The following is a 10,804-nucleotide window of genomic DNA, read 5'->3' as shown; positions in this document are numbered from 1 at the left end:
GGAAGATCTGGATGAAATGGACAATTTTCTAGACAGATACCAAATACCAAAGTTAATCAGGATCAGATAAACAATCTAAACAGTCCCATATCCCCTAATGAAATAGAAGCAGTCATTAAACATCTCCCAACCAAAATAGCCCAGCACCAGATTGGTTTAATGCAGAATTCTATCAGACCTTCAAAGAAGACCTAATACTAGTATGCTTCAAACTATTCCTTGTTCTATGAAGCCACAATTACTCTTATACCTAAAACACAAAGACCCAACAAAGAAAGAAAACTTCAGACCAATTTCCCTTATGAACATCGATGCAAAAATACTCAATAAATAAAATTATTAGCAACTGAATCCAAGAACACTTCAAATGATCTTCCATCATGATCAAGTAGGCTTCATCCCAGGGATGTAGGGATGGTTCAATATATCCATCAATGTAATTCACTATGTAAACTAACTCAAAGAAAAAAACCATATGATCACCTCTTTAGATGCTGAGAAAGCATTTGACAAAATCCAACACCCCTTCAAGATGAAGTATCAGAAAGATCAGGAATTCAAGGCCCATACCTAAACATAGTAAAAAGCAAGATACAGCAAACCAGTAGCCAACATCATACTAAATGGTGAGAAACTTGAAGCAATCCCACTAATATCAGCAACTAGACAAGGCTGCCCACTCTCTCCCTACCTATTCAATATTGTACTTGAAGTCCTAGCCAGAGCAATTAAGACAACAAAAGGAGGTGAAAGGGATATGAATTGGAAAGGAAGAAGTCAAAATATCACTATTTGCAGGTGATATGATAATATACTCATGTGACCCCAAAAATTCCACCAGAGAATTCCTACAGCTGATAAACAACTTCAGCAAAGTGGCCAGATATAAAATTAACTCAAGCAAATCAGCAGCCTTCCTCTACTCAAAGGATAAACAGGCTGAAAATGAAACTAGGGAAATAACATCCTTCACATTAGCTACAAATAATATAAAATACCTTGGTGTGACTCTAACCAAGCAAGTGAAAGGTCTGTATGACAAGAACTTCAAGTCTCTGAAGAAGGAAATCGAAGAAGATCTCAGAAGATGCTTGTGGATTGGCAGGATTAATATAGTAAAAATGGCCATCTTGCCGAAAGCAATCTACAGATTCATCGCAATCCCCATCAAAATTCCAACTCAATTCTTCATAGAGTTAGGAAGGTCAGTTCTCAAATTCATTTGAGAATATCAAAAATTATCCTCAACAATAAAAGAACTAGTGTAATCACAATCCCTGACCTTAAGTTGTACTACAGAGCAATTGTGATAAAAGCTGCATGGTATTGGTACAGTGACAGGCAGGTAGATCAATGGAACCGAATTGAAGACCCAGAAATGAACCCACACACCTATGGTCACTTGATCTTTGACAAAGGAGCTGAAACCATCCAGTGGAAAAAAAGAGCATTTTCAACAAATGGTGCTGGCTCAACTGGCGGTTAGCATGTAGAAGAATGCAAATCGATCCATTCCTTTCTCCTTGTACAAAGCTCAAGTCCAAATGGATCAAGGACCTTCACATAAAACCAGATACACTGAAAGTAACAGAGGAGAATGTGGGAAAGAATTTGAAATACATGGGCACAGGGGAAATTTTCCTGAACAAAAATGGGACCTCATAAAATTGCAAAGCTTCTGTAATGCAGAGGACACTGTCAATTGGACAAATGGCAACCAACAAACTGGGAAAAGATCTTTACCAATCCTATATCCAATAGAGGGTAATATCTAATATACACAAAGAACTCAAGAAGTTAGACTCCAGAGAATCAAATAACTCTATTAAAAAATAGGGTACAGTCAGACAATGTTGGTGCATGCCTTTAATCCCAGCACCTGGGAGGCAGAGGCAGGCAGATTTCTGAGTTCTACGTCAGCCTGGTCTACAGAGTGATTCCACAACAGCCATGGCTACACAGAGAAACCCATTCTTGAAAAATATAATAATAATAATAATAATGATAACAACAACAACAACAACAACAACAACAACAAGAAAATGGGGTACAGAGCTAAACAACACATTCTCAACCGTGGAATACCAAATGGCTGAGAAGCACCTAAAGAAATGTTCAACATCCTTAGTCATCAGGGAATGCAAATTAAAACAATCCTGAGATTCCACCTCACACCCATCAGAATGGCTAAGATCAAAAACTCATGTGACAGTAGATGCTGGAGAGGATGTGGAGAAAGAGGAATACTCCTTCATTGCTGGTGGGATTGCAAGCTGGTACAACCACTCTGGAAATCAGTTTGGTGGTTCCTTAGAAAATTATAGACATAGTACTACTTGAGGACCCAGCTATACCATTCCTGGGTATATATATACCCAAAAGATGCTCCAACATGTAATAAGGACACATGCTCCACTAAGTTCATAGCAACCTTATTTATAATAGCCAGAAGCTAGAAAGAACCCAGATGTCCCTCAACAGAGGATGTGGTACATTTACACAATGGAATACTACTCAGCTATTAAAAACAAGACTTCATGAAATTCTTATAAGGTTTGCAGCCCCTTAGGATGAACAATATGAACCAAGCAGACCCCCCAGAGCTCCCAGGGACTAAACCACCAACCAAAGAGTACACATGGAGGGACTCATAGTTCTAGTTGCATATATAGCAGAAGATGGCTTCATTGGACATTAATGGGAGGCCCTTGGTCCTGTGATGGCTTGATGTCTCAGTGCAAGGTAATTTGAGGGTGTGCAAGTAGGAGTGGGTGGATAGGTGAGGTACACTCTCATAGGAGCAGGTGAGGGGGGATGGGAGAGAGGGTTTCAAGGGGGGAGGGCAGGGAAGTGGGACATTTAAAATGTAAATAAAGTAAATATTCAATAAAAATTAAAAAAAAATGCATGTTGTGTGTGCATTTTTAAACAGATGTACTTTGAATGAAGTTATACAATTCTAAGTTCCAGTTCTCCCCACAAGGTTCATAAACTACCTAACATAAAACCTGTGCTAGGTATGGGAATCCTCCTATTCAACAGTTATTCACAGGAATAGAAGAGACTCCCAAAGAAATATAGGCTACTGCTGTTGTCCTGTTTGCTTCACATAACTTGAAGATAAGATCCTACAGCTGAAGACAGCATACACTATGGACAGTGGATTTGGAGGAATTGCTCAAAGATAAACTTATTGGGCTGAGGTTGTGGCTTAGTCATAAATCACTTGCCTAATGTGCCCAGGCTCTGGCATGATTTGTACAACAACAACAACAACAACAACAACAACATACACACCCTCACACGTATACATACACTCACATATACACAAACACACACAGAGGGGGAGATAATTTGTTTGATAAAGCCTTTTAGGACTCTTAAGGAAGGAGATAGAGGAAAGAAACAGATTACCATTAGTTATATCTGATTATGTCAATTTACCATAATTTGTTGGTATATTATCTTGTTTACCAGCTTAGAAGATGCAAAAGGAGTACCTACTCTGGGTAGTGGATAGGCCTAGTAGGAAAGGCCAGAAACTGGGAAACAAACTTAGGCAATTGCATGGGCATGTGAGTTGATATCATGAGCCACAAAATTGTTCCAATGAGCATGTCTGAATTGGAACAGTGTCTGAAAGACTAAACTTTCAGGGATCACTTCTATAGTTTTTTACTAGAGAAGTTTCTCTGACTATGTGGAACAGTGTCTGAATTGGGAAAATACAAATTTAGTTATTAAGACACAGAAATGCTTATACATTTCTGTATCATTCAAAACATTGTACTAACATTGATAAAGTACTGATTTTGTTTCTACCTGTCAGTTTCAGGCTCAGATTCTGGTGGGGGTGTATCCCTTGTTCCATTTCTTCCTCTTCGACCATGGTATCTTTCTCCTTCATGATGCATCCATGACTCCAAGCTAACAGCTCTCATTGAGCGGCCATAACGATCTGTACATGACCCGTTGCGACCTCTCCTTGACTGGTTATTACGATTTCGTCGGGGCCGGTTGTTACGAGCTCTGCGTGACCGGTTGTTACGAGCTCTCCGTGTCTGGTTGTTATGAACTCTTCCTGCATGGCCATTATAAGCTCCCCCTGAGTGGTCATGATGAGATCTGTTATCATGGTTGTGAGCTAACCCTATATGGTTATTATGAAATCTCCCTCTGTAGGCTCTATTACCTCTCTCTGTGTGGCTAGGAAGAGCTCTCTCTGTATGGGTAAGATGAAATCTATCTGAGTGGCCATGATGAAACCTACCTGCATGGTTATGATATGGTCTAACTGAGAGGTCATGGTATGGTCTAACTGAGAGGTCATGATGTGGTCTAACAAAGAGGTCATGAAGTGGTCTATCCGAGTGCTCATAGTGTGGTCTACCTGAATGATCATAAGGTGGTCTACCTGAGTGGTCATAAGGTGGTCTACCTGAGTGGTCATGAGGTGGTCTACTTAAGTAGTCATGATGTGGTCTACCTGAGAGGTCATTTAGTGGTCTAACTGAGAGATCATGATGTGGTCTAACAAAGAGGTCATTTAGTGGTCTATTTGAGAGGTCATGATGTGGTCTACCTGAGAGGTCATGATGTGGTCTAACTGAGAGGTCATTTAGTGGTCTAACAAAGAGGTCATTTAGTGGTCTATTTGAGAGGTCATGATGTGGTCTAACAAAGAGGTCATGAAATGGTCTATCTGAGAGGTCATGATGTGGTCTAACTGAGTGGTCATAGTATGGTCTACCTGAGAGGGTAGGATATGGTCTAACTAAGAGGTCATGAAGTGGTCTAACTGAGTGGTCATGGTGTGGTCTATTTGAGAGGTCATGAGGTAGTCTAACTGAATGGTCATGGTGTGGTCTACCTGAGTGGTCATAAAGTGGTCTAACTGAATGGTCATAAAATGGTCTACTTGAGTTGTCATGAAGTGGTCTAACTGAGTAGTCATGGTGTGGTCTACCTGAGAGGTCATGATGTGGTCTAATTGAGAGGTCATGGTGTAGTCTATCTGAGAGGTCATGGTGTAGTCTAATTGAGAGGTCATGGTGTGGTCTATCTGAGAGGTCATGATGTGGTCTAATTGAGAGGTCATGGTGTGGTCTATCTGAGAAGTCATGGTGTGGTCTAACTGAGAGGCCATGATGTGGTCTAACTGAGTGGTCATAGTGTGGTCTATCTGGGAAGTTACAGTGTGGTCTACCTGAGAGGTCATGATGTGGTATATCTGAGAGGTCATGGTGTGGTCTAACTGAGAGGTCGTGATGTGGTCTAACTAAGTGGTCATGGTGTGGTCTAATTGAGAGGTCATGGTGTAGTCTATCTGAGAGGTCACAGTATGGTCTATCTGAGAGGCCATGATGTGGTCTATCTGAGAGGTTATGGTTTGGTCTAACTGAGAGGTCATGGTGTGGTCTAACTGAGAGGCCATGATGTGGTCTAACTGAGGGGTCATGGTTTGGTCTATCTGAGAGGTCATGGTGTGGTCTAACTGAGAGGTCATGGTGTGGTCTAACTGAGAGCTCATGATGTGGTCTATCTGTATAATTATCAGTTCTACCTGAGTAGACATGAGATCTAGCTAAGTGAACAGGAGTTCTCCTGAATTGGCTATGTGATCTTCTGGAATAGTAGCCATGAGGTCTGCTAATGTGGTGGTCACGAGATCGGGGGAGGCCATGTAATCTCCTGAAGAAAAGTTGGTTTCTTTCTTGTTGTAGTTGTCTCTCTTCTGATTGGATTCCATTCCTCCTTCTTCGATTGTTTCTGTTGATTTGTCTTATCTGCAAAGGATCCCAGTTATATAATATAAATGAGACAGTCTATGATTTGTTTAAGTCATAAGGCTATTTTTCAAATCCCTTCCTTCCCTTTTTCCTTCCTTCTTCTACTCTTCCCCTTCCTTCCTTAATGTTTGGGTTCCCTGAAACTTGTGATTCTCATGGATGTTGGAATTACAGGCTTGTGTCACCACATTAGCTTCTCAAGACCATTTCAATCAGTGATTTTCTCCTAGAATGACTGACACTAAACCTACTTTTTATATACTAGTTTATAGAACTAACCTATAGACCTAAATCTGAGTACCATGTCACTTTCACAAGGACAATTATATGTATGTAACATAAAAACAAGGAAAATTAGCTGTCTTGTGAATTTTACCCATCAAACCATGTGACTTTCTAATTGAGAGAAAGAGATATTTGGGGGGGGGGTTGCAGAATTTTATGATAACCAGTAACTTACTACATATCAAATTCTGATCTTGAACTTCTAAACTCCTCCTTCAACCTCTTCAATGCTAGGATTAAAGACACTTGCTACTACAAATGGTAATGAGGATTGAACCCAGGTCTTCATGCATACTAGCCAAGTACTCTACCAATTGAGCTACATCTATATTTAATAATGCTTTGTAACACAACTCCTTAAGATCAAGAAAAACATTCCAAATTATTCTATTGACTACTTCCCTGCCAAGTGTTCATTAAAAATTATATTTGAATACAAACAAATACTTAATTGTAGTGAGGAAAGCTAAGTGAATGGAAAAGTAATGCTATAAAGGTAGAAAAGAGTTGGCTTGGTACAATTCAAATAAATGGATCTGGTAATAACTTATTTTCATCTTTTTTTAGCTCTTAAACAAAAGAGGCAAAAGGAATCAGTAAAAACTTTGATAAATGTCTATGATATCCATAAGAGTAAATGAATAACATTATATGGACAGTACTAAGAAAGCTAGTTTTAAACTAGTATATGTTGGTTAGCAAGCAAAATACCCCTATATTTGGCATTACCATGTCCTTCTATAACACTGCTAATTGGTCAAAGTAACTGGTATTAGGAAGAAGGTGCTACCACAAAGAATAGATCTTGAATAAAATTATAAAATAATCATATTTATGTAAGGAATATTTTCTGGGCTGGGATTGTAGCTCAGTTGTCTAGTGCATACTCAGCATGAGCAGGGCTGTCATAAGAAATTATTTACATCAAATTAGGTACTTTAAGATTCATAAACTTAAGGAAAGAAATACTAATTTTCTTTTAATAGTGAAAACTATTGTGTAATTGTCCATGATATGTGTGGGTGTGTATGCCATGGTGTACATGCGAAAGTCAGAAGCCAACTTTGAATGAACCTACTTCTTCCATCCACTTCTACAAGGATCCCAGAGATCCAATTTAATTGGCTAGGCTTATGTGGCAAGAACTTTTACCATTTTCAAACCCATCAAAACATTTTTATATAGTCAGGGTATAATAGCTCATGCCTATAATCCCAGCACTTTTCTCAGTGTTACTAGAACTTGGTTTGTGTGTATGGTCCACTATCTCCACTTTTGTTTACTTTTCCCAGTGTTTTCTGGTATGAAATCCTGAATGGTTCAAAACTATTTGCAATGGATAGATGATTTCCACTTCAATATACTTTACAATATTTTTAGTTGGACTACAGCAAAAGGAAACACATTATTTTTTCTTTTTAAACTTATCAATTGTACCCCAAAACTTAGGCTGGGGATGTAGTTAATTTGGTAGAGTCCTTGTCTGTCATATATATCTCCCTGGGCTGGAGCCTCTGAACTCCATAAAACTAGGGGCAATGGTACAGTGTCTGTAATTCCAGCAGATAGAAAGGAGAGAATCTGGCGTTAATGGCATCCCTACATAGGAAGTACAAGGCCAGCCTGGCTTCCATTAGACATCATTTCAAACAAACAAAGACAAAAATCAAGATACCTTTTAAGGAGCCCACGATGTTATTCAGTGGTAGAACACTTGTTTAGCATGTGTAAAGCCCTGGGTCTAATCCATGAAAATAAACAAAGCAAACAAACAAAGAAAGAAAAACCTAAACCTGAACCTACACCAAATCAAACCAAACCAAAAGCAGCAACTTAAATCTCATCCTACAAGATCTAGACTACTTTCCATCAAACTCAATTCTTCCAATCAGAAGGAAGTATTTCATCTCTGCAATACAGAATGGAGAATTACATAAAATTGTAACCTGTTCCTTGACAAAATAATGTTCCCAGAATTGCCATTGTGTGTGTGTGTGTGTGTGTGTGTGTGTGTGTGTGTGTGAGAGAGAGAGAGAGAGAGAGAGAGAGAGAGAGAGAGAGAGAGAGAGAGAGAGAGAGAGAGAGAGAGAGAGAAAGAGAGAGACAGAGAGAGAGAGACAGAGAGAGAGACAGAGAGAGAGAGGAGGGAGAGAAAGAAAGAGAGAGCATATACTTATGAGCTTCAGAGCTTCAAGGAGGTTGAGTGGGGGTGTCATCAGGTATCCTGCTCTTACTTTCCAAATTATTCCCTTGAGATAGGGTCTCTTACAGTGCCTGGAGCTAAGTCCCAGCTAGTCAGATCCTATGTCCACTTCCACAACACTGGAATTACACATGTGCCCTTGACCAAAACCAAGCTTTGCTTTTTGTGTGGGTTCCAGGCCCTTATTCTTCCCTTGCAAGTGCTCTTACCCTATAAACAATTTTCCTGTTCAACCACTAAATGCCCCATATAACAGCTTAAGAATAACTAGTTCTTACTGTTAAGCTGAACTACTGATGCCTTTCAAAATTCTTGTCCCATGACCTATTTATCCAAGCAAATTTAGATGTAAAGGGCAGTACAATTTTTTTCCCTGGAGAGTTACAGAGTGTGTTTCATATCCTATTTCACTTAATTTAAATTTTCTCATATGTGTATATGTGTGTGTGCGTGTGGTTATGTGAGTTTAGGCCACATGTGTGTGGTGCTCCCAGAAGCCAGAGCAGGGGTTAAAGTCCTTGAATCTGCAGTTTTAGGACATTGTGGGCTGTTTGATGTGGGTGCTGGGAACGGAACTTGGCTCTTTTGGAAGAGCAGCAAGGGCTTTTAACCAATAAGATATCTCTCTACTCCTGATTTCTGGTTCATACAATTAATTTTTAAGAGTAGTAAACTATTTTTACACTATAGCTTAAGATAAAAAAATTATATGAGGACAAAATGAGAATAATTATTTACAATGAATGACAATCACTAACTATCCGTTTTTTGCATTTTATAAATTCAAAATTCCTGATGATTAAAATAAAAAATAAAATGTTTATTGTAATAGTTCTAGGGGCCTGCCTCCTACTGCTATACACTGTCCACCCCATAATGATCATGGACTCTAACCCTCTGGAACCACAGGCTTCAGTAAACTCTTTCTTTTATAAACTGCCTTGATCATGGTATTTTGTTATATAGAAAAGTAATTATGACGCCTAACATATAACCTGTGCTTTTAGTTTCAGCACTCTGGAAGACTGAGGCAGAAGGAACATCAGAAGTTTTTTGCCAGCTTAGGCTACATAGTCAATAATATACTACCTTGTTCTATATAGCTTGCAAGACCTTGTCTCCAAACAAACAAACAAACAAACACACACATCTCGAAAAAAACTATGTTACATTTCAGACTCTTGATTTCTGCTATCTCTTAGTGTTCACTTACCAGACTCAGTAGAGGATAATCTTCTGCGTATCTTTGTCTGAAAAAATTAGCATTTCTTCCCCTACGGCCACGTCTGTGTCCTGTATATTATTTTGACAAAAGTTATTTTCTGTATTTTCAGCAGCGAATTCCGTATCTTTTAGAAACAGTTTTTAAATGCTAGGCCTTGTTTTGGAAAACATTTAGTATTTCATCACTTGGACATTGTCTCCTTGTCTCACTGAATACTATACAACAGTGATTGCTCATTCTTTCTATACTCAGCATTTCAAAGGGGCAGTCTTCAGTTTATGCAGTATTTAAGATTTGTTTGTATATGGTACTAAACTTGAGAATTATCGAGAATTAGTATAAAGACTAAGGCAATATAAAAATTATGTTAAAAATGTTCTCTGTTCCAAACAATGCTGTTACGGTTAAAGAAGACATTCTTTACATTCAACCTTATTCCCTTCACCCAGTGACATTGTTTTCTAACAAAATGTCTTTGCTATAATGATTAGGCTATTGATCATGCACTTAACACTTCTGTATTGCCTCCCAGAAGCGGAGCAACCAGGCAAATTTAAAACAATTACCTCCATTGTTAATTTCTCACCCTGCTCTCCATTAGAAAAGCAGCTCTTATCAATTAAACATTTCTTTCATCTGAACTGGAATAAACTCTTACCAACCTAGTACAAGTCCGTGTCTGAAAAAAATGAAGCATGTAACACAATATAACGTTAGAACAGTGCAAGTTCTAAAATCTGCATGCTCCTTTTTACCACATGTGTTAAATGTACCTTACCTCTCCCCAACGGACGCCTAGGAATAACTGCTTGCCCTCTGGAGCTTTCTGACTGTATGTCATTCTCCTCACTGTTTTCTTCAGAGTTAGAGGCTTCTAGATGTCTAAGTTGTCTAATTTCATCTGTACCAGATATTAGAGGAAAAAATTAAGGAAAAGTCAAATGAAAATGTCTTCTTAGCCACAAATCTACATCATACTTCATCATATTATAGTATATATAGAACTGTTAACCCTTAAAAAAATCTTAACACTATAGTAACAGGAAGAATAACTTGTAATAAATTTGGAAAACCATAGCAAGAGCAAACAATAGTTTTAAGGTTTCTTGTAACACACACACACACACACACACACACACACACACACACACACACAAAGCAAGTGCCTCAGAAAAACATGTTAGATCTCTCTATTCCTGGAGCTGGAGCTAGAGTTCTAGGCAGGCGTGAAGCACCAGCTTATATGTAGGAACTGAATGCTGGTCCTCTGAATGAACAAACACTCTTTAAAAACCAGTTAAA

The 10,804-nt window shown here is 38.7% G+C and overlaps 1 protein-coding gene and 1 pseudogene across 1 annotated transcript in view; one reads left to right on the top strand and one right to left on the bottom strand.

The window, feature by feature from the left end:
• Positions 1–10,413, bottom strand: part of LOC116094992 (uncharacterized protein C2orf16-like) — a gene marked incomplete at its 5' end in the record, with an annotated part of 22,852 nt that extends 12,439 nt beyond the window's left edge. The window contains 4 exons of the mRNA XM_031376437.1: positions 3,823–4,105; positions 4,193–5,786; positions 9,491–9,570; positions 10,281–10,413. Of these exons, the coding sequence (XP_031232297.1) occupies positions 3,823–4,105; positions 4,193–5,786; positions 9,491–9,570; positions 10,281–10,413 (2,090 nt within the window). The remainder of the gene's footprint in view (positions 1–3,822; positions 4,106–4,192; positions 5,787–9,490; positions 9,571–10,280) is intronic.
• On the top strand, positions 3,641–3,723 carry LOC116095539 (annotated as a pseudogene).
• Positions 10,414–10,804: the final 391 nt, after the last annotated feature.

Source organism: Mastomys coucha, chromosome X, assembly GCF_008632895.1.
Source record: "Mastomys coucha isolate ucsf_1 chromosome X, UCSF_Mcou_1, whole genome shotgun sequence".
In the NCBI taxonomy this organism is placed as follows: domain Eukaryota; kingdom Metazoa; phylum Chordata; class Mammalia; order Rodentia; family Muridae; genus Mastomys; species Mastomys coucha.
The sequence above is the reverse complement of the archived record's forward strand: the minus strand, read 5'-3'. Positions and strand labels throughout refer to the sequence as shown.